We start from the raw sequence: 24,480 nt of genomic DNA, 5'->3' as shown, positions 1-24,480 counted from the left end.
ATACAACACCAGAGTATTATACAAATGCATTCAGACTAGCATCTCATCTGATTTTTTGTTTCTTTTGTAGACATTTTGGACAATCACAGCATTCTGTCACATTTCAGCAACAGAATGGCTAGCTTCAAGTTTTGGTGTCGTTCCCTATTGTACTTAAATTGCTCTGATGTCTTGGAGACTCAGAAGAACTTCAGCATTAATCATACACGTTAGACATCAGTACTTACACATGTAGGCACTAGTAACGAACTAATAGAGAACGTGTAGCTTCAGATACCTAAGTCAGAAGTTAGCTATTCTCTCTATACTTAATTTTATCAGAAGTTGCATCAGGTATTTAAGTGTAAATAATGAAAGAAGCCATCCTGGAAAAAAGATACAATTGGTTCTAGACTTTTAATTTTCTTGATCCTCTAGCTCAAAATTAAAATTAGAAAGTGTTTTTAGGCTCAATTGTTCATTGTTAAGACTGAACTAGTCAAATTAATTTCAGAAACAATGTTCTCTGTCACCCTAGTAGGGGATTAAAATGTTAGCTACAGTTCACCAGTAAATATAGACCATCAGTTTTCGATTTATCCTTCAAACATACAGCAGAAATGTAGAAATTTGTTTCATAAATTTATTACAACCTTACCTCCTGTGCATAGGATTTTTAAAAAAACAGTAAAATAAATCAATAATGCCAACAAGTTCAGGGTCAAAATATTACAAAAATACTTTCAAAGTTATATCATGGTTTAAATAGCCAATAATTCAACTACAAGATTTTTTTTTAACCTTATAAATGGATATTTTACACTGAGAGATTCCAAGAGCATTTGTCAATGAAAACACATGAGTTAAACATGTAATTCAAGTGGTGTGGTAAAAATGAACACTTCAATCATTTTAGAAAAATCCTTTTGAGAAAGCGCTAACATGCTTATGTGAATCACTGTATCTAACATTTCCATGTGAATATACTAAAATCTTTCCCATTAATCTCCCTCTTCATATTTTGAAGACTAGAGGGAAAAAATGTCTGGTGAGAACAGTTTTTTACCTAGCCTACAAGATGGTCTGTTCTCCCATTCACTTGGCTAACATCAATTACGTTGCTAAAGACCAAACGAGCAAATAAAATTCCAGAATCTCCACATTCACCTAGCTTACCACAGAAAGGTTTAGAAGAACATTTATTTTATTACAGATTAAAAAAATGCACAGTACAAGACAAACTAATATTAATTGAAAAATGTTTGTTATAATGACACGTTGCAAGCGTTCTGCTTACTTGCTCTATAAAAACAGGAGTTCCCCAAACGGTCTTTAAAAACAAAGGTGCTACAAAGCTCAGGTAAGCATTTGGAATGCTACCAAAATGAATAAAGCAATTAATTTATACCTGATGTGTTCCATTACTATTCATGAAAACTAAACATATTGAAAACTTATGACACAGTAAAGCAGTTTGCAAACACTTTTTCCATAATTTATGTTATTGCTTTGAAAACATTAATAGGAGAGTCCCGTGGTAGTATTAAAAACCAACTAACGCATAAAAACCAACCAGCGCACATGAACATGAGCACCACATATGGGCACATATGAGATCAAATCAGTAATAAACAAAGGAGCTATCCACCTTGGGTTCAAAACACCCATGCATATTAATGTATTAGCCAGAACTACAAAAGGGAAAAAAAATCAACTTGGGATATAATGACATTTTTTTCAAAAGGGCTATCCTTACCATAATCCCTTAGAAGGGCTTGTGCTGGTCGTTCGCTGTCTGGTGTTGTAGGCTCTGTACTGCCTCCACTTGCAGTGCTAATGCCACTGTTAGTACGACTGTGGCTTTTGAAGAGGTTATTTTCGCCACCATTCTGCAAATTGAAAGTCAGTTTTAAGTGATGAGATTTTTTGAGTAGAGTTCTCTATATAGCAGGATACTCCAGATACAGGGGAGAAATATGATCAGACCTCAGGGAGCTAACTGAACGTCTTAAAACAGCAGATAAAATGAACTACATTCTTTCTGAAGCAGTAACTTCATAAACGAACAAACAAACGAAAATCTTACCGTTTCCATCTGACAGCCAATGGCTTCTAACAGTGCTGAATCTTGAACAATATTTAACATTGCACCTGAAGATTAGATGAAAGAAGGTTAACTACTGAAGACCATAATAGAACAGTCATGGCTAAAATTTAGAGAAGCAATGAAGGTCTAGAACACAGAATTTTCCTGCTGTTTTATAGAGAGTTTTTATAAGAGTTCTATAAAGCACAAGGATTTGCTTCAGGCTTAGCAATTTGATACAGACAAGAGCTGAGGTAAAGAATGCTTTCAGCTATTTTAAAAATGCTTTCAACATCGGTTTCTTAAATTCCTCAGTTCAGAAGGATTTTTGTTTCACAGAAGGGTTGTAACCTTTCCCTGTCTCCCATCAGACTGTGATCATTTAAAAACTCAAGTTACATTTAAAGAGATTTATTGATTCTGTTAGTAAAATAACAGTAGTGTTCAGATAACTGAGACAGCTAAAGTGCACTGTGTAGTCCAAAGCCATCTCAAGGGTTATACAGTACTGGCCTGGGCTAATCTCTGTGCCTGGCACAAAGAGCCTCCCTTCCTCAATTTGGCCATTAGGAGCCAAAAGGCAGCTGGTAACTGGCAAACAAAAATACAGTTTCAAGTTTTATTGGACTGACAGTACAGACAGCAACCTGTTGGAAGATAAGGCGGATAACGTCTGGTCCATTCAACAATCCTTAATACATCAACAAAAGGGGCTGTGATCGTTCTCATACTGATCGAGGACCCATTAAAAGAACCCCCAATCCACTGTAGCAGAGCTATTTTTATAGATATTTCTGCCCAAAATCTAGACCAATATTTGCATCATTGCTCTCCAAAACCACAGATTATCAAATTAAATATCACTTTCATTCCGATTAGGCTAAAACAAAAAAACAACTTCCTAAATCAGGAAGCTGGTGCATAGTCTGAGGCAGAATATACCAAAATTCTCTGCATAGAAGTGAACCCCAGGATCCCATTTCTGTGCTTTTTTGTTTGTTCCTTTTGCCACTGATGCCCAAAATAACGTGCTGAAGAAGCTGAAGCTCTCACTACAGGTGTAACCAACCACACTACACTCAAATTAGCCAGCAGGTAGACAGAAATATCCATCCTGGGAGAGATAACTACACACAAGCATAAGACACAGTTAAATTAAAACTGCTGATGCATTCTGGATGTCTTATGTCAAGTAGTGCAAACAGCCTGTAACTGCATTAATTTTTTCCCCCAACCTAACAATGAGTGTTTAGGAAAACTCCAGTTGCTATATGAAGAGAAATGCACTAGTCATTGACAAATATTTACTGAGCAGCTGGAAATAAACGCCATTTTTGTTTAGAAGGTGGTGGCACGTGCAAGAACCTCTTGCTAACCTTGAGATTCATGCATCCTTTCCAACCAAAGCCAGCAGGACATAACTTCACATATGGAAACCAGAGTTTAACAACAGGAAAAGAGGGGAAACAGTGCATTAATGTGTCTCAGCCAGGTAATGGTGAAACCATCCTAGGCAGAGGATCTGCCCAGCTGGATGCAGGCACCAGAGGGGTATAGGAACACATGGGTAAGATTTAACAGAACATCACCCCGCAGTCCCTGAGCCGAGACAACCGCCAGTGTGCTGATGCCTCGTGAGTCTTCCTTAGAGGACCACTATGAAACCATACATTTCCTCAGCCCTTCACCAGCACTGCCTACAAAACATTCTTCCAAATTATTCTCCCCTGGTCTTCTGCTAGTAAAGAAATAGTTTCAACCCCTGAAAAGAAGCTTTCCGAAAGACTTTGCAGACTGGATTTGTTTCCATTCACTGCAGTGCTTTTGTCCTTTCCCCTCCCCTCTCCTGTTAGTTAGATAGGCTCTCTGCATTCCAGAACAAGTCAGGTGCCTACCCAGGGCAAATCCACTTGCTTTTTAAACAGTCAAAAAGAAAATGGTATGGTAATTGTTTTGAGGGATAAGGACACCATAACGTGGAAAAAAAGTTACTTCTACATAACAACAGGGAAACGAATCAGGGAAAAATAAGGCAACTGAATTTTTACTTGTCTGAAAATACATCCAACTTGAAAGATTATGCTATATTCACGATTTCAGCTTCTAGTTACTAAGTATTCACATGTTAATACATCTATTACCACAAAGAACAGTTTGTTGCCAAACCATGATGCATCTCCAGACTCTAATTCTGAAGCTTTTATGTGAGGATTTATACAGTATTAGACATATATCATTTGTATTCTGCCAACACTGGAGTTTCAATTTATTTCTAGGCTTAATCATGCAAAGAACTAAAATGTTCCAACGAAAACGTTCCCTGTAATCCACTAGTCAAGAATTCTTACCAATATTAAAACAACATTTTTTTTCTATTTACTTTCCTAGTTATGGACTGACTTTACCTACTAGAACATGCTTTAATTCTATCTTTACTTTTCAAGTACCATTCTACATTTATGAGGAGAAAGACACACATTTTTAACAAAAATGTGACTTTTGTAAAGATGTTTTCATGGTATGAGGGAGATTATACAGAAGATGACCTGCCAGGAACTTCCCCTCTTCTTCTTGCAAAGCAACATGTAAATAATTACTAATATTTAATTATTGCAGGAGAGATTAAGAAAGACACTTCCATAACTTAATTAATAAATAAAAAACATTGAATTTACCTAGTATCATTTGAGTGTTGTTGGGATCTGTTTCAGTTTGCAAAGCTCCTATAAGTATATTCACAAGCCTCAGCTTCAAGGAGAGAAAGGTTACTGGCTTATCATACGTTGAGCTATCATCATTGCTATACTTCCCTTCCAGGACTACCTGAAGGAAAAATACACTTATTTGAGTAGAGATCAACTCCATACTTAGGCTAAACACACCAGCATGGTATTGGTTTGAAAAGTCAACATCCACAGCACACATTACTACTGTCGACATGTAGTATAGTCTTACGGTTAGAAAAATTGCTGTAAGAGTTTCAGTGCTAATCAGAATATTAAATACTACACAATACCACAACTCATCCAAATGCCACTCTAAAACTACCAGCAAAACAAAGCTCAAAATGCAAAAGAAAACTAAGTTTATTACCTCAGATTTTATGGTTCCAAAATGATGAGGGAGTGGCAACAAAGACAGCAAGATGTTAATTGAAGCTCTTCTTAGCTCTGTGGGGTTTACATAGATTTTAAACTTCGAGAGTTCTCTGCAAATCAAAGCATCATACAATTAATCAACTTTTCCCAAAAATTTGAAGCCAAATTTTAAGTGAAAATTAAATATACAGACATCCATTGATCTTAAACAATTTGCAGTACATGATGTAGCTGTTTCTTTCTTGATTCAGGTTTCTTATTTTGTAACAGTGGCAAAGAAACAATTTATTCATGCAAGAACCATTATTTGTTTAGTATTTTCTACTGAACACGGAAGCAGTAAACAGATGAAAGTATTATATACTGCATTTTCAAAGCAGGAAGTCTCATTCACAAGCCTTTATTTGCTTACTACAACTCAAACCAACCCAGCACTATCAGGGATACATAGAATATGTTCCTGTGCACATTGTATAAAATACAATCTGCTTGAAAATAGATCAACTTCTTTCAGTAGCCACTGTAAGACCCATCTAAAAGAAGCAGTGGCTCAGATTTAAGCCCAGAAGACAAATAATAGTTTATGCATAACTTCAAAATGAAATTCAGTATAAATACGTAAAACGTATGGTGAAGAAGGCACACACAGAGTTGCACTAAGTGCCTTAAGTTATTTACTAAAACATGCAGAAATCTGTACTGCTCTGACAAACAAGGTTATATCTTCTGGTTTAAGAAGCTATGCCAACTTCACCAGCCTGTCTAAATTATCATTTTTTTCCATTTAATGATGTATAAGATTACTCTCCAAATGAACTCACTTAAAGTAACAGCCAGTAATGAATATACTGTAAAATTTTACATAAAAACAAGTAGGCTTAAAACCTATTTCAGCTAAATCACTCCTTTTCCCCATTCTTGTAGATGCTGCTATCCAGAAATGAATATTTAGATAACTCAAATATTTCATTTTTCAAAAAGCACTGTTAATGCTTTAAAAATAATTGCATTAAATGAAATGAAAAATTAGAGTTTATGATACGTTGCAGTTATCACTATCAAATATATACACAATATGGGGCCCACACTACAGAATTCCTTCAGTGAAAACCCTTCAGGAATGGCAGAAACCCCAGAAGATAAACACCTCTTCATACTTCTTGTAATATCTATAGGGAAACAGCAATTTACCTGTCAGGTAAAATTGTTTCAAGAGCCGAAATGAAATAAGGAACCACGACATCAATCCCTTTCAGGTCACAGCAGAACAGAGGAGGGGAGTTGAGAATAACACTGGCAAGAACAGGGTGGCAAACGAAATCTGCTATCTGCAAACCCTGAATTAAAAGCATGTAAAATCTGACAAAGAAAGATGAGATAGAATTACTTGCGCATAAAAAATATCAGCATCCTACATGAACAAGAATGTGCAGCAACTACTTGATCTTATCCATTTAAGATAGAGCAAGTGTCAAAATCAGAGTTAAGAAAAGTTTATATGAACATCCCCATAAGTTATGTTAGCACAGGCAAATATACTGAGCTAGCTTAAAAAAAGCCACACAAATCACACGTATTTCACGTGAAAAAACAGCAGAGTACAGCTTTATTGAAACATCTGACTTGTTGCAACACAGGGGATGGGAGCTGCTGCAGATACAGCGCTGATGATTGCTACCAGTGCTTGAACGTGCTCCCCCCACTACTCGCTTCCCCGTGTAAGGATCTAAATGAGATCTTGACTGTAACTCCCTAACAGAAGAAAATTACTGCAAAATCCGTAGGGGAAGGACAACACTGATCAGCAATTACAACATTTGGAAAGCGAGACCGAATATATCAACCCACTATTTGAAATGAAAAATCACAGGGGCAGAACCAACTTATCTAGCCAGCCATTCCTCTACAGTTTCTTGGTAAAAGAGTATTTACATCCCATCTGAGAAAAAAAAAACAAAAATTTACATTCTCATCTGAGAAAAAAAATAAATTACAAAACAGAGGAAACTGACTGAAAGACACCATCTAATATATACATGAACTAAAATGGCTCAGTCTGCAAGGAAGTTTTGACACCATCTATGACAAACATAATTGAACAGTTTAAGAGTTATGATTTTTAAAGTTGATTCTCTGCCTCTAGCATTTGTTTCAGCACTTTTAAACAAAAAAATGGAAAAAGGAACACTATGATAGGTAGGATTGCCTTATTTTATTAAAAATAAAATTGAAAATTGAGGTTATTTCAGAACACAACTGTTTTAAATAATGGAATATTCGTGTATTTTTATATGTAAAAATATTTTTAAGAAAATCAGTGTTGTTTGACAACACAAGACCCTTCATGGTCTAATAAAGCATACAAAGTTTCATGTCTGCACACTTCTTTTGTCCATCACAGCAGTATTCAATGGCAAGTTTAAAAAAACCCTCAAGAATGCAAGAGGTAAGGAAGTCCCAAAAAGACAACGTTCCCTCCAGCTAGGAGGCAGTCTGAGGGACTTCCCTTCGACTAGAGCTTGAAGAAAGCCCCAGTGAAAACCAGCACTGCAAGGAAACAAAACAGAGCCAACGCTCCCTTAAGAGAGGGATCTCTGCCTACGCCATCTGCAGGCTAACCATGCTTTTAGAGTTGGCAACACAGAATTCAGACCATAACTGAATGCTACTCACTGCAAATTACTTTGCACCATAAAAGAACACCAATAAAGCAACTGGAAGATAGGTTAGTACCGGGATAAGTAAGCTGGTAATATTTCCTCCCCAGTCTTCTTGCTACAAAATATCCTACACAGTGTCCCGCATGCCTCCGCCCTTCCTGCTTCATAGTTGTCTGGGAATTCACTGGCATCAAACATAGGGTTGGAAGCCACTGTATCTGTGGACATTTGTGATCCTTTCCGGCGAAACTCCACGCTAGCTTGAGTTGCTATAGCTGGGAAAAGAAAAAACAGTGTTTCACTGTATTTGTCAACATACATAATAGGCTCATGGGATCCTGGACACAAAGATCAAGTCAAATTTAGCAGTCATCATAAAGCTGTTAGTTTACTATGTTTAAGTCAGCGCCTCTGTTTATAAACTATTTGAGGGTATAACTTTTTTTTTTTTCCTTTTAACGATGGGAAGTGCTGACCAAAAGCCAATCCCAACTTTCTGTTGGGAAGAGTGTCCTTGCACCCAGCATTAACTCCCTATCGTCTCCAGAGGACAAGGATCTTCTTCACCTAGTTCTCATCTCCAGAAAATGAAGCATCACCTTTCCTTGCCCCCTTAAGATATGAAAAAACTTTTTGACGGTGCCATTACTACCACCTCCACACAAGTGCTTAATCTGCAACTGGCTAAATAATCTCCTGCTTTGCTCTGAACATCAAGCTGCTTTGATTCCATTTTGTTGCATAAACATAAAACATTTAAAAAAAAGCCCAAGAATTCTAAAGGACCCATGTCAGAAAGAGAAGTTTGCTGAGAGCCACTCTCCTGATTTGGTCCTTCTGTTCTCAAGAGTCCTGGGGTTTGATAGCTTCCAGAAGGGAGCTACCAGGAAGGTCCTCTCCTATGCACTCACAGACTATCCCATAGAATGCACCGCACAAGTCTCGAGGGACCACTGTTACCTAACCGGGATTTGGTTCTGCTTGCTTTATGCTCTTCCTGCTTTCTTCCTGCAGGATGGCTCTGCCAGCCCAAGCCAATTAAATTCATGTTTTTTTAGAAAGATTTCCAGTACTCCTTTCAAACATCAGTATCACGTGCATAGGATGCAAGAGGCTACTCATTTTGCTGACTTCATCATTTCTTCTGGAATAGCAACCAAAAAAAAGATAACATCCTCACTGCCCAAGAAGAAAGGGAAAAAAAGTCAAAATTCACTGTTGGATTACTAATGGCAGAAAGAGCACATTCCTTCTAATTTTTAGCTAAGACTATGTTGATGTTCAGAAATTTTATAAGCTATAAAACTAAACAGAACAAATAATGCGTGCTCCTAATAAATCAAGCTAACATAACTCTACCAGTACCAGAAAGCTTACTCTATTTCAAGCCTGGGACACTGGGGACTATTAGGTTCACAATCAGTCTTGCAAACAAAGACTTTAACACTTTGACATTTGGAATACTTTATAATTTAAATTTATGGACCATATTTTTATTGTCCATTGTTGTTGTTTTTGAAAAGAAACTCTAATGACAAGTGTCTACTTTTAATTTTTGTCTTCAAATTCATGGTTTAACTTGCTGTTACCTTACAAATTTTCATTGCATAAGTAGTAAATAAGCACAAATCTTTATGCATCTTCCCATGAGCCGTTTTTTGTCCTAAGTAAGCTATCCAGCAATATACTGTAGTTGGAAAAAAACACTACATGCACAATGCATACAAATCAAACACTAGGTCTGTAAAATAAGCTTTAAGTCAAAAACAAAAACAAAAAAATAAAACAAACCACATGGTTAGTGCAAAGTCCTGAAACTCATGACATGATCACAGACTAAAGTACATAAAAGATGGGACTGATTCAGGCAGATTAATTTGCTTTTGCCAACAATCCTCCCCATTCAAAAACACACACAAAAATTACTTGTCTTTTTCAAGTAAAAGTGCAAAAGCTACAAGAGACAATGAGAATGAATTTACAAATAAAACATGGGATTATGGAAAAAGAAAAGCATGACCGCAATTAAGGAAAAGCTACTGGTTCCTACTTACAAGATTTATAAGAAAGAAGAATTTGGATAAAAGATGCTGCAAGATAATAGAAATAAAATGGAAACAAATCAAAGGACAGCAGTAGTTATAAAATACTTTTAAGATGGTGAAATTGTAATATAAGTTAAGAAGCTCTTCGCTTTTTTAAAAAATAGATTAAAAGCTTTATGAAATAGCAAGCTTGTTAAACACATAGGAAATTGGCATTCAGGTCCAAAACTATGGTTTTGAAAGTACCATGCAAAACAATGAACAAAAAGTTACAAAATACTAATAAGATTTAGATCTGTTCATATCAATGTACATCAGTTGTTTAAAAGGATGTATTAACCCTTCCCAGCTCAAGTACATTTCCCTAGATTATGTTACTTGGGGTATGTTTCGTAAGGGGAAGATTGCTTACCTACAGTCTCCTCAACCATAAGCTTCCAAAATACATGTTCCTGACAGCATTACTGCTCCATCCATCATAAGCCAAGCTGCTAACAACCCTTAACAGCATGAGCATGCCTCCCCTGACCACCAGCTCAACAGACAACCTTCCAAAGCAGAAATAAAAGGCAGAGCACCACTAAAGAGATCAACATCTCAAAAACAATCTCCAGAAACAGATGGGAGAGAGGAAAAACGCCAGAAGCCAGGCACCATGAGAGAAACCTACCTACCCTGGAGAAGCTGCTGCTTTGAACATGCTGGGTCAGATCAAGACCTGCACCAAGCCTCTCAGAAATACTCAGTATTTCCCTAATCAGGGATTATCACAGTTGGCTCCTAGACCTCCCCTAAGCAGTCTTTAAGGCAATATATTAACAACAGTAGGGACAAAAGAGATGAGGCTTAAACTGTACTCCAAGATTCCTTCAATGCCCAACAGCACCCAGGTGATATCAGCAACCACCCACAGCAAAACTCCCCCAGCTGCTTTACAACACATGGCTAGCAAGCCCATGACTTCTTCAGGTACAAGGATTAAGAACAAGCCCATCCGAATGGAAGATTCACTTGCTGAAATACTGATACAATAGATTAATGAGTTTCTCCCAATTCTCACCATTTGCTGAAGACGGCAATTATCAGCAGCTTCCATTGTATGACCCAGCTTGTCTTGACACACATCCTGTCAATGACCTTAAACTCAGCACATGTATACATACCCCAGAGCTGTGACGTTCAGGGATATCTTCATAAAGCCTTCCTGCTGCATTTCTTAAGGAATTTATTCAAGTACCAGTCATGGGGAGCTGTTCAGGCCACGCTTATAGTTACATAAATATCACACAGCCATCTAATTCTACATTCTAATTCTGCATACAAGCAAGATCCAAGTCCTTTCAAAGGAAAACACACAGAACTAAGCATTTTCCTCTCCTCCCACAATACAGAATAATGTTTATTAGCTGCCTGACATAAAGCCATAAAGCTTCACCATTAAGATTTCAGTGCAGAAACTAAAAACTGACACAGGATGCTTGAGGCACAACAGTATTAGCACTGATGATGGCAAGATCCCTGTTTCGCTTCAGAATCCAAACAACTACACAAGACAAGGCTCAGAGCAAACAGGAAGACTGCTTTCCTGATAACGAAACTCCACTAGCACTCAATCATACACAGATTACACAGTGCAGCTAAACTCATGGCAGGGAAAATTCTGCAATCTCTCTTTTCCCAGAGACAAAGATTAAATGACTGCAACCACAAATGTGAAATACCTGTGACAACCCTTGCAGGATTCAGGATTAGAACAAGAAGGTGTTTTTTTTTTCCACAGAAATAAAAGAAAATTGGAAAGAGTAGGGTGGTAGTTATATTCACAGAACCGCAGAACAGTTGAGGTTGGGACATCTGAAGATCACCTAGGTGGGCTCAGAGCAGGGTCACCTAGAGCAAGATGGAGTACTCTCCCATCCATCCAGGTATTTTTCAGCTCAGAACCTATAAAAAGTTGCACATTTTTCCCAACTCAGACACATTTTTCTTGCTCTTCTGGAGGTGAAAGAGTTCAAGAAATCAGAGACAAGAGGCACCAAGGCAAAGAGAAAAGCACAAGGCAGATGTCTACTCATTCACGTGGGCCTTGATCAACTGTTCTTTATTTCCTAAAGCTCATTAGAAAGACTTCTTGTAAGATGGGAGAAGGACTATGTGCTATGTCCATGTGGATCAGCAGGGTTCGCTTAAAAGAATAGACTAAATTCTGAAGTAGAACTTGACACTGCATCTCATCCTACAGAGTTTCTTCTTGTTAGGCACTCCCATATAGCTCATGAAGATCTCTTTAGACCCATTATATAGGTTTTCATTGAAAATTCATGTCACTTCTCGGGAATGAAAAACACACACTGGAAAATGCAGCGTTCCAGAAAGGTGTGCCAGGGCAGAGGGATCTTCTTGGTCCTAAAGAGAGTCTTTTCCACCAAGGTATTTCACCTCTTTCTCTGACACAGCAAGGCAGTCCTCAATCATCCAGTCAGCAAGAAAACAGAAATCACAGCAGGGAGCCATTAAAGAAGAAATTCTTAACTGTATGGCATTGAAACAAATTGAATGTTAGAGGGGTTTACAGCTGTTGAAATCTGACAACTGCAGTCCCAGACCTTAAAGAAACATGGTGTGTATATGGGCCAGGGGGAAGACACTATTACACAGCAAAGCTGGTACAGACACTTCCCAATTACAAAATATTAGTTAAAGCATTCGTGAATATAATAGATAACGCAGCCAAAAAGAAGTCATGTACCAAGATTTCTTTTAGCCCTCTCCCCTACATGTAGGGATTGTGACAGCTAGCTGTCCCCTTTCCTCGTGCCACACCTGTATTAGGTAGAATGAGCAGGTGAATGGGCACAAAACCAAGATCTGATGGGCCCCTCTTCTGTGATGGAAAGGGACCAGAGTACACAGTCCTCTTGGCCCACTTAATCAGTCCAGCACAGCACCTTCTGCCTTACACAGTTCAAGGAGACGACTTCACCTGGAGGCATCAGGCTTCATTGATTAGACTCTTAGAAAATAAACTCCAATTTCAACTTAGACCTGACTTCAAGGATGTTGATACTTCAAGTCAACAGAAACTGCAGGAGTCTAGACCTTTAGAAGTCTTGTCACATATTCTTGCTTAAGATAGAGGCTGAGCAGCTGACTTTGAGACCTCCAAAAGAATAAATCAGGCAATCAGGCTTTGGTGCCTCTCTACAGAGTTCCAGCAGCATCACTCTCCTTTTGATGGCCTGTCACAACATTGCTATGAACAGTACTTTACATAGTGGTAACAATACTCACAGCATGTTGAAAGGGCAATGCAAATGCTCAACTGAATTCTGTCAGTTAATTCTGTCTTCCAAACTGCTAGAAAAGCAGGACAGAGGACAGATGGTTTTCTGGGTCTCCATCAGTGTAATTCTCCCAAATCTACTGCTGCTTATAAACGGCAGAATGTGTGATGTGCAAAGCCTCATCCCATTATTGATTGGTTTGAAGAGCTCAGAGAGGGAACAGATTTTTTTCCTTTTATTCTTTTCCCAGTAGAAAAACACCGGGGCTAAAAATTTGCTACAAATCTCCATGTACATTTACATTTCTTGGTTTAGGAAGATGGTAAAGCCCTCTATAAGGATAGCCATATGACAACCTTCTGACCACTGTCAGAGGACTTAAAATACTGCATATGTGAAAAGGCAGTCCTGGAACTCACTGAAGGAAGTCAATTTTGATTTTGCACAACAGTGTACTTTTGTTAGAGCCACATCATCTCTGTTTACAGCTGACACTTTGTTGCATAAGCAGCATCTCAGCTGATATCCTTGGCAGGTTAAACACCTGATTGAAATTGCTCAAGATAGAGGTTATGTAAAAAAAATGATCAGATCAGTCTGAAAAGCAGTAAGCACAGAAATATAGTAGACACATACGCAACTGAATACACCCTCAAATTATGCTTTATTCCTTCCTAATCTCAACTGTTTCTCCAGTAATATATCACAGGGCTTTTTCAGAGGGACCTGAACCTCCTGCCACAGAAATCCATGACTGAACACTTTCAAAAACCATGTATTGCATATTTAAAAATATCTTTAAGAGACAGCTAATCCTAAACTCATCACCTCCACACAGTGGAAGAATGGGATTTGTGACACAATGAACAAGGAAGTTTATCAGTCCAACTGCTGATATCAAATCCTACTATAAACCCAACTTGCTACAACATACCTCTACAACCTATTTTTCTTACTTTGGCCAGTGAGCTTCTGATGGACAGATCTCTTGGGAAAGTTTAGCAGACATTCAAAATACTACACAAAGAATAGGAAAAATGCAAGAACTGCGAAAGTTTACTCTTTTTTGAATACTTATTTCTAAAGGAAGGAGAGTGTTTGAAAGCCTCTCTGAGCAGAGCACTTATTCTTCTATCATATCTCAAAACATCTAACCTTTAGAGCTGAGCAAAGCATAGGAGACAAATCTAGCAACTGAGGAGTGAAGACAAGCAAAGTATCAAGCTGCATATGAAAACATGTAACAACCATCACTGAAAGGAAGCAACTTTACTTGCTATCTTAAGGATTATCTGTTTTCATAACATTCTCCAAAAACAAGAAGTATCACTTTATGCAATATTTTGAGTGAGGTTTGACAATTTTTCAAACATTAAAGAGTCACAAAAAAAGCTGCCATTGCTCCACAAGCTACTCTGGTAGATATCAAATTAGGAAATGGACTCTTAATACATTATTTTCTTCACTTTATAACATTTTTCCCACTAGCATAATTGGGACTGACATGCTTGTTAGAGCAAGCGAGTGTTTAACAGTGAAAAGTGATTTATTTATTTAATTTTAAAGCCCCCAAACACCTGCTGGGCTAATAACAGGTGTCAGTTCAGCTGGGAGGGGTTAACCACAATACAGCACTTCAGATTTTATTTTTATTTTCTGATTATACATATGTTAATCTTGCAGGTAGGAAATGTCAATAAAACAAGGAAAAAAATGTACATATATTTTTCAGTAATATTTACCAGTCATGCTGCTATCTCTGTTTATTCCATTATGAAGTTTACAGTGAACAAATGCTGCATCAAATAACCACGATCCAAAGAGGTTCAAGATGCTGTTAACCTTTGGCCTGCGAGGAGCTGGTAGTGGCCGTGGCTCAGTACTTGTCTGGTTTGGGCTGGAGAGTGGGGAAGTAGAAGAGGGTTGGTGCTGCACTTTCGAAGCATGTGCAGTAGTTACCTATTTGAACAGAAGAACAAATAAGCTCCTAGAAACAAATAAATGACTTCCTCTAACTGAGGAAGCTATCAAATGGGATAAGAACTTAAATACGGAACACGAAATCTTACAGTGCTGGTTTTCATTGTTGCTTTATTCACAGTCACTGCCCGATGCCTTCGGTTATGGGGCGGAGTTGTGTTGATAGCAGTGTTCTGGGGCATGCTCAGCCTATTTACTGGCGTGGGTGGTGCACTGTCTGACCGCGGTCGTGAAATGCCTGTAGATCAAGAAATAAAGCAAGCTTTCAGCAAGACTTCCATAAGCTCATACACAGCAGCACAGTTACTCAGCCTTTGGACCTTCTGTAAATAGACTAGCTTTTCTCCCTCTCCCCACTCCCAAAGACAGCAGTAGTAAGAAAAACACCTTTCCCCTTTTACTGTTAGCAAAAATAAATGCACAAACAAAAGAAAACCCTGCTTGTATTAGATAAGCAAACGCTTAACAGTGAGCTCAATCAGCTCACTGAACAAATACTAAAGCCAGTGCAAAAGATGGCAAGAAAGCTGAGCAAGCTATAATTTTATGGTAGCAGGATGTTAGATCAGTCATCTCGTAAAACCTAGTTTCAAGAAAGTATTTGTGGTATGTAAGAGCTACTCTTTCTAGTCACAGAATCAGAAGTAACTAGCTTAGAAATTCTCTCTGCAAAATCTGCAACAACAAACACGTCTTCTTCCCATTTGAATATCACCACCCTCTCACCCCATTTGAAGAATTAAGTGCAAAACTGCAGCATGTCTGAAGATTTGACACAGATTTTTTGACTACATTAAGCACCTCAATGCTTAACAAAACAACTGACTTCTGTTGAGTCATCACTGTTGCACTCCAAACAAATGGTAGCATATGCCCTATGAAACTATTACTTTGGTATAATTTTTTTTTAAAAGATGGTGCAATATTTTGCCAAATGCATGCATTGCCTAACTATGTCAGAGAGAGCAAGATAAAAACAATGTGCTTTGGCACTTGGTATAGAAGGTAATGAGATCTCATTAGCCTTAGTTGAAGGAGTCCACGCTGCTGCTTTAACACCTGCCTGACAACACATTGTGTGTGCATGTGTCCATCCACGCAGAGCTTGAATTTGATTTCTCCGAAAGCTCTGATGTGCCCGAGTGCTGAACTTTCAAGCACACCGTGCATTTCATCTTGCTACAGCAGATTTTCAGAGGCCTGAAGTCTCTAATTCACCATCCTACCAAAAGCTCATGTACAGAGCAAAGGTCCTGGTGTGCCTGCAGCAGAGTCAGGGCTGGCAGGAGCTCACGGAAGTGCTCAGCAACACAGCAAACCTCAGTCCCAGATCCCCTTCCTCCCCCAGACAGGAGTTGAGCACGTGCACACCTGAGGGCTCATCGCCACTGCCCAGGTGCAAATGGAGTCTTGGACACCCAGATGCAGACCACAAAAGACTAACTGCAACGCCAGTGTTAAAGATCTCAGATAAGAAACCCAGCCTATTTTTAAGGGCCAACAGACATTCCCCGTAGGAAACACCCAGCAAAGGTACTGTGCAAAGCTGACAGTCCCACAGCACTTCCCTCTGCTCCTCTGCTCTTCTCACAAACCTTTAATTACAAACTGTTTTGTACACTCAAAATTAATTACCAACCCAAGTTTCACAAAAACCTCAGTTACAGAATGTTTTCTTCAATGCATGCTATAATTAAAAGCCTTTTTTTTTTAAAAAAAATGCACTGCACAGGAAGGATTCTCTCCCTGTCAATGCACAGTTGGCCATATTTATTTTATTATTGTTTCAGTGGAGATGGTCAAATCCTACCATCACAGAGAGGAAGACAGTTTGACAGAGTAATACAAGGAGGTTGTTTTCTTAAGGTGAAGCCACATTTTGCCTACATATAATCTTCATAATTTCTGGTAGTATTTGATAGACTGATGAATATTTAAAATCTCACATCTAGTATTAGTGAAAAGCAATCACGGTGGACACAATAGGTTTCACGATTCATGATCACAGTCTAAGTAGTAGTTTCAAAAACTTTCTAGAACAGTCACAATTTGTGGACTTGAAAACTGACCGTTTGCTCTTTTTTTATTATTCAGCAACTTTTTAAACAACGCTAGGACCCAAGGAAACTGCTTGAGGCTGCGAGAGGGGCGGTTCAGGCTAGGTATCAGGAAAAGGTTCTTCACTGAGAAGTGGTCGGACACTGGAACAGACTCCCCAGGGCAGTGGTCACAACTTCAAGCCTGATGGAGTCCAAGAAATGTTTGGACAATGGTCTCAGACAAATGGTCTGATTTTTGGGTGGTTCTTTGGGGACTCAGGAGTTGGACTCAATAATCCTTGTGCGTCCCTTTGAACTTGGGACATTCTACAATTCCTACAAATGTGAAAATTATAGTAACAAAAGCTTGTTTGCAGTGGGGAATACACTACCAATGACAGTCTAATTTCACAGCCATTTTCTTTTTTTCTAAAATTTTTTTTAATCTGTTCAAGTCTTCTGCAGTCTCCTATCAGCTCACACTTCTGGCAGATGACAGCATTTGTTTGCAGACACTTAAGCAAAAAAGCAGTAGGAGACAGGCAGCTCTTCAGAGTTTACAATAGCACATTATTTCTGAAGAATTTTCAATAAGCCTGAAGAGTACTTAAAATAACGCCTTAGATTTCGAGTACTGTACAGTGTTACTTAAAAATTACCAGCCAGTGTTTACATCTGCCTTGCCTTTCAGTGAAGTCTGTCTGCTGGTAACCGAGTTGTTCAAAGAAACAGATTTTTCTTCTCAGCAGTAGTAGTCACCCACTAATCCTAAACTAAGTGGAAGTAGCAGTCATAGTATAAATAACTAAAGATGCCAGTCAAAAATCAACACCTTATAAGAAAAGGGGCACTGCACACAGCTGTTGCTAAAGTTTAAATACAAAGTCGTCAGTGCTCACAACACGCTAAAAGCATAACACTTGTACTCTTGGTTAGACAATGAGAGAAAGAAGCCCTGTTTGAGAAAGAGAGATGTATGTTGAACACAACAGTTAATTTTTCTTTGCATTTATTTAGAACTAAGGTTACCTGCAAATTTATGCATTCAAATGTAATTACTGTGTACACAGATGGTCATTTAAAAGTGGCTGTGGGTCCCTTCCCTATCAATTCCAGGATTTATTTGCTATGATAAATTGTTACATTTGTTTTCTGAAGAACACAGATTTGAAAAGAACAAAAAAGGATTAGGTTACTATTTGTAGCTATCCACAGGTAAGTCAAAAGTGTTACCTAAGAAGGCATCCACTAAACAGCTGATCCCACGCATGGCACGAAAGAATATTTGAGGCAGATGTTTAAGGCAGGGGTATTGATTCAGTTCTTGAGTCATCCCACTCACATTCAGAAACTGCTCCTGAAATTTGGGGGTAGAACTAATAATGGCTGGGTTACTCAAATCCACAGGATTACTGTGCACACACAAAAGAGAGAAAAATATATTTTAGTCAGTTTAAGAACAGATTTGAAGAATGCTTAAAGATGCAATAGTTGAAGGCAATTAATTAACAAGAACACAAGAGCATCAGATAAAAAACTCCAAATGTCAGCATCTTGTACCACTATTTTTCTATTGGAGATTTTTTGTAGCTTTTTATGTAGTCAATTTTTCCTTACTGAATTGGTAGTAGTGGTAGTAGTCTTTAAGCGTTAAAAATATTTTTTTATTATTATTAATACATACCTATAAAAGAATAAAACATTAAAAAGCTTCAAACATTACCCAAATAGACTTAATAATTTTATTAATACTCAATGAACTGAAGCATACACTAGAGAGTAATGCCACAGTTCCATAACATTAACTATGAGGTCTTTTGAACTCTGTTTGTAAGAGGTTCTTACACTGTTAAAATCATTCATAAACAGTAAGCAATGAATTACATATTGCCAGCAAAAAATAACTAGAAAGTGAATGGGATGTAAAAATTTGAGTTTTTTTCCCTGACAAACACAAATCTTGTAACAGCAAGACCAGATTTACAGTACTTGCAACATTACCTATCACAAATTAAGAAAAAGAACGGATTTTTGATTAGTTTAAAAAAAAGGCAAGCTTTAAACAGTCTGACATTTAGGTTTAATTAGTAAATAACATTTTACATAAAAAGTTCAATATTCTATCAATTCAGAACATTAATGTTATACCTTTCCCAAGAATCCTTAGAACAAAGCATGCCACTTGGTTCTGTTGCAAATTTAAGGAAGAGTACCATACAAGTTAAAACTAACCATATAACTTTCTTCATAAAAACAAAGAGATACACCCATTTTAAAAATAATCTTTTGTAGGTTAAATTTAACACCCTGGAAAGCAAATGGAAGCAGTATACATCTCAGAGTTATTGTTCTGCTTTTCCTGTTTGCTATCTCAGAGAAACAGAATTCCATTGAAGTCTTGTTAGTAGCTATTTGGCATTTTGGAGGATCTTGAAAACATTTTTTAATTGAACTCATTGACTCAGAATGCAAACTGTTTTAAAGTGGAACAACCCACTCATGACCTTGCACTGGACTGCTGCAGGGCACTGGTACAAGTCTCTCACACTTTATTCTACTTAAGTACATAAAACTTAGCAATCTCCAGAGAATTTTTTTTATTTCAAAATTTTATAAAAATAATGTAAGAATGTGAACAATGGATGATTGTAATTATAATACCTCAGCATATGTAAAAAGCGAAACCAGGTTTGTGCAATGCACTCGTTATCCATTTCAGGAGGAATCAGACCAGCATCTTCATCAGGAATCTTAAATGGAGGAAATGAAGGTCCATATGTAAAACGCAGCAATCTAGAGAGCAAATCAGATAGATCTGTCATTCAGTTAATGTTCCTCAAAATTTAACTGTGCACTGGAGCCCCAAAGAAATCAGCAGGAGGCCACAAGCAGCAATGCAACATCTTAAATCTTCCCAGAGAAATCTAGTTTATATGATCATTTAGCCTCCTTTAAGCTTGGAAGGGTACCTGTACCTGCCTTGGAGCATGCCTGAAGGTTCAAGCAAATCAAAGAGCTGTTAAAGCATAACACCCCACAGCAGCTCTCCTATGCGTTTAGCCAGGGGAGTTGCCAATTAACATAGGCACATACGTAAGTGACAAGATGTTACATAAAAAGGACAAAAGAAATAAAAATCAAGGACTTTAAGCCCTTATCCCCAAGGTTTTTTAGCTGAAGTGTCCAATGACATCAGCAAGTCACATCAGGTTATAGGTCTAAATTACAAAGCACTGATGACTTAAGATTTACACCAGCCCACTAACAACACTCAATGCAATCCTGCAACAAGCACAGGATGGCAATCCACAAAATAGCAACCTCTTCAAAGAGGGGAAAAAAAAAAAAAAGGAAAGATAGGAGATTTCTTTTGCAGAATCTGAGAATTGCAGAACAGTGGAAGGGAAACCCATAGAGGACTTAAAAGCAGTGCAGTATCATGAGGATAATGGCTGAGATAAGCGAACTAAAATCTTTATGGTGAGCTTCTCTGAGCCACTCCTGTCTGATTTGACTCCTCCTTTATCCCCAACTTTGCAAACTTCCAGGCTCATTTCCCTGATCAACATAATCTTGGCGTTCCCTAACAGGATGGAAGAGAACTGAGTGGTGCCTTCTCAAACTCCTGATGTTCCCTGACTAGTTTTTTGTTTCCCTAAGCCAAACTCTCTTGTAGTACCATTTTTCACTTCAGTTTTCACATCCTTATTTCTAAACTAAGAGTGCTTGTTAATGGACACAAAATGCCCCATTCAGCACTGCCCACTTGCAGAGTTTCATACAAGCCATATGCTTTACAAAGGTAAAAACATTACAACTAGGTGACAGGGGAAAACAGAAGTCTAACTCTTAGTTTAACAGTCAGCCGTGGGTAAGCTGAGTTACTGTTTTCTCTTTCTCAGCATTGAGGACTACAGTAACTGGCAACCAACTAATGCAAAAGACAGCCAAAGCGCACAGGGAACCCCAGTCATCTTGACAAGCCAATGAACTTTAGGACAAGCAGCCGTCTTCAGGACCAAAACAGAAATAAACGTACCTACTACCAGGCAGTAACTGCTCTCCAATATGCCAAAATGGATGCCTCAGCACCCATTTACACTTTGTGCCCCAGAGGGATCACCCTGTAGTGTATTGCTGAGGAACTACCTAGTTCTGAACAACCCCATGAAGTCTGGTGTTAGCCTGGACTTACACCTTGCAAAGTCGTGCCCTGCACCTCTGCGTGCGGAAGGCATTGCTTTCACAGAATCACAGAATTGTAGGGGTTGGAAGGGACCTCCAGAGATCATCAGGTCCAACCCCCCCCGCCAAAGCAGGTTCCCTAGAGCAGGCTGCCCAGGTAGGCGTCCAGACGGGTCTTGAATATCCCCAGAGAAGGAGACTCCACAACCTCCCTGGGCAGCCTGTCCCAGTGCTCCATTACCCTCACTGTGAAGAAGTTCTTTTGCATGTTGGTGCGGAACTTCCTGTGATCTATCTTGTGGCCATTACTCCTTGTCCTGTCCTCACAGACCACTAAAAAGAGGTTGGCCATATCCCTCTGTCTCCCACACTTCAGGTATTTATAAACATCGATAAGATCCCCCCTCAGTCTTCTCTTCTCAAGGCTGAATAGACCCAGGTCTCTCAGCCTTTCCTCACAGGGGAGGTGCTCCAGGCCCCGTATCACCTTTGTGGCCCTCCGCTGGACTCTTTCCAGGAGATCCCTGTCTTCTTTGTATCGGGGAGCCCAGAACTGGACACAGTACTCCAGGTGATGCCTGAGCAGGGCAGAGTAGAGGGGGAGGATCACCTGCCTTGACCTGCTGGCCACGCTCCTTTTAATGCACGCCAGGATCACAGTGGCCTTCTTGACCACCAGGGCACACTGCTGGCTCACGGCCAACCTGTCGTCCACCAGGACCCCCAGGTCCTTCTCCGCAGAGCTCCTCTCCAGCAGGTCATCTCCCAGCCTGTACTGATACATGCGCTTGTTCCTTCCCAGGTGCAGGACTCTACACTTACAGCTCTCCCCTTATGAACTGCAAGAAGTCAGCTCTTTGAGGAACGTGATCAAATCTTAACTGAAATTTGGGACGTTTTCAAGAACGTCTAGAAACAGAAATAAATTATAATCCACAGAGCCTGCACAATCAGTTAAAATTGACTTAGAACACCATACGGGGGTAAAAGTAGTATCTATTGGTGTGACAACAACCAAGACCCTGGTTTTATTTTCTGCTATGAAGTCATATCCATGGATACAGACTAACACTGCATGTGTGTACAGAATTCCAAATATAGCTTTCCATGCAGTTTTAAGTTGAGACTCTTACTCACAAGTTTATTGCCGAAAGCCCAATTCAGACAACTGTTTACTAAAACAGCACTTTAACTGGTTGGAGCTGGAGCTTCACTAAAGTATTAAAAGCACAGCTTAAAATACAACTAAATGTAAAGTTAGCATCAGAGTTCAGTTTTCTATGAATTAGATGTAAACCAACATTACTATGCAGCAGAACAGCAGACTACAACATTACAGAATCCCTGCAGATTATGCATCAACAGAACTAAGACTGTTAGTCAACAGTGGAAGATAAAATGTGGGCATGAAGTACATGGAACAGAACACCAACGCATGTTTGGAGACAGAGCTGTGCTTTTGAGATCAGTGAATCATAAAATATTTTCTGTTATGCAATGCTACATCTAATGAACTAAAAATAGCTGAAGAGAAATCGTGGGAAATACACAGAACTTGTATTGCAGCTTTATTTCCCACAGGTTTAACAAGTAGCTGCATAACCTGGAAAAATCCATCTGCACTTGCTTTTTTTAAACAAGTAATTAAAAAGCAAGTTTTCACCAAGTTAAATAAACCCTTGCAGAAAGGCATACCACCGAATGTTTCACAATGCAGCAGTTTTAATACATTTTCAAACTTTCATACAAATGATTACTGAAGTCTAAGGAGAGCTGAGAAAAGGTGACCAATTCCCCTGCTCCTCAATCAATCAATCAAATTTTCTCCTCCAAGAGGATGAGATTTGTCCCACCAAGACTTCACACCACAAAGACCCCATCATTAAGGGTTCTGAGGCTCTCCTCACTATTTAAGGCCTCATACCACAGCCTATCCTCTCCTACAGCCCCTCCAATCCTCCCGTTCCAACACCCAGTGTGGCTTGGTACTGCTCTCCTTGAGACCCACTATGGGGGAAGGAGACTGCAGCCTGCCCCTGACTCATCACATCACCATGGCCAGGGGAGCATCACCTCAGCTCTGGAGAGCAGGAGATGCAGAACTCAAGGAGCCACCTCAAACACAGCAACACGCAGACACTGCTCAGCAGTAACAAGCACCTAGTAAGCTTGGTGATGACTGTCACTACACATACAGATTATAATACTACACAATTGTAATATTAATGATTCATTCCTCACAAGACATGATGAAGAAGTCAGTGATGAAGACTGATATACATACACAAAAAAAAGTGCTGATTATCAGAGATGCTCAGATCATATAGTAACAAGAACCAATTTAGATCTTCCCTTGCAGAATGAAGACATACGTGCCTGAACACGTGTGTACAGTTGTGTGTATACACATATATATTTACAACAGGGGGCTTTCAAACTTAGGATCTTATCCTGCTTTACAAGTCTTAGTCTACTGTGTCAAGAATACATCATAGATCATCTATGACACCAGCTGTTTACTGATGGAAATTGAAATGGGAAAACATACTATATACATGTATATAAAATCTGTATATTTATTTATTTCTGTGGGATTTCTCATACCTGGAAGTAAGGGCACAGATGACCTTGCTCCACTGCTCAACTACTGCAGGGTGATGTCGCCAGTTGGCCACCATCTCTTTGGCAGTTTTCCAGTACGGTGGTGTTGGGAAGCATCGTGTACAAGCCAGTAACCACACCTCGAACAGCACGCCAATTAATTTTTCAGCCAGACTTTCAGCAATGCCACCTTATAGCAGAAACAAAGCATACCTTTAGTGAGTACTCAATCTAAACAACTTCAGACATCTCTCCAAAGAATATTTCAATCTTAAAGGACTCTCACAAATGTCATGATTACATTTCACACATTTAGATTTCAGTTTAAGCAATAACTGCATAAAGATTAAGTTTTGTATCATATTTTTCAACATTTTTCATTTAAGAGTGATTTCTGACGACTTCCTGCAGTCAATTAACTTTCTTTTTTTTTTTCTTTTTTTAAAGACCAAAAATAACGCACAGAACCCAGCCATACGTATGCGTCACTAAGATATACTGGGAATTCAGCTACCGATCTTAG

General features: G+C 38.8%; 1 protein-coding gene across 7 annotated transcripts in view; it reads right to left on the bottom strand.

The window, feature by feature from the left end:
- Positions 1–24,480, bottom strand: part of RALGAPB (Ral GTPase activating protein non-catalytic subunit beta) — a 69,632-nt gene that overhangs the window by 31,984 nt on the left and 13,168 nt on the right. For 5 of the 7 annotated variants that reach the window (XM_035548234.2, XM_035548237.2, XM_050714017.1 and 2 more), the window contains exons 5-15: positions 23,961–24,147; positions 19,833–19,964; positions 18,405–18,583; positions 15,222–15,370; positions 14,895–15,111; positions 7,897–8,098; positions 6,355–6,522; positions 5,159–5,273; positions 4,741–4,888; positions 2,066–2,130; positions 1,736–1,868 (exon numbers count right to left, since the gene is read on the bottom strand). In XM_035548234.2, the coding sequence (XP_035404127.1) occupies positions 1,736–1,868; positions 2,066–2,130; positions 4,741–4,888; positions 5,159–5,273; positions 6,355–6,522; positions 7,897–8,098; positions 14,895–15,111; positions 15,222–15,370; positions 18,405–18,583; positions 19,833–19,964; positions 23,961–24,147 (1,695 nt within the window). The remainder of the gene's footprint in view (positions 1–1,735; positions 1,869–2,065; positions 2,131–4,740; positions 4,889–5,158; positions 5,274–6,354; positions 6,523–7,896; positions 8,099–14,894; positions 15,112–15,221; positions 15,371–18,404; positions 18,584–19,832; positions 19,965–23,960; positions 24,148–24,480) is intronic. The other 2 variants (XM_050714020.1, XM_050714019.1) reach the window with 1 other exon arrangement.

This window comes from Cygnus atratus, chromosome 16 (genome assembly GCF_013377495.2).
Source record: "Cygnus atratus isolate AKBS03 ecotype Queensland, Australia chromosome 16, CAtr_DNAZoo_HiC_assembly, whole genome shotgun sequence".
NCBI classification, from domain to species: domain Eukaryota; kingdom Metazoa; phylum Chordata; class Aves; order Anseriformes; family Anatidae; genus Cygnus; species Cygnus atratus.
The sequence above is the reverse complement of the archived record's forward strand: the minus strand, read 5'-3'. Positions and strand labels throughout refer to the sequence as shown.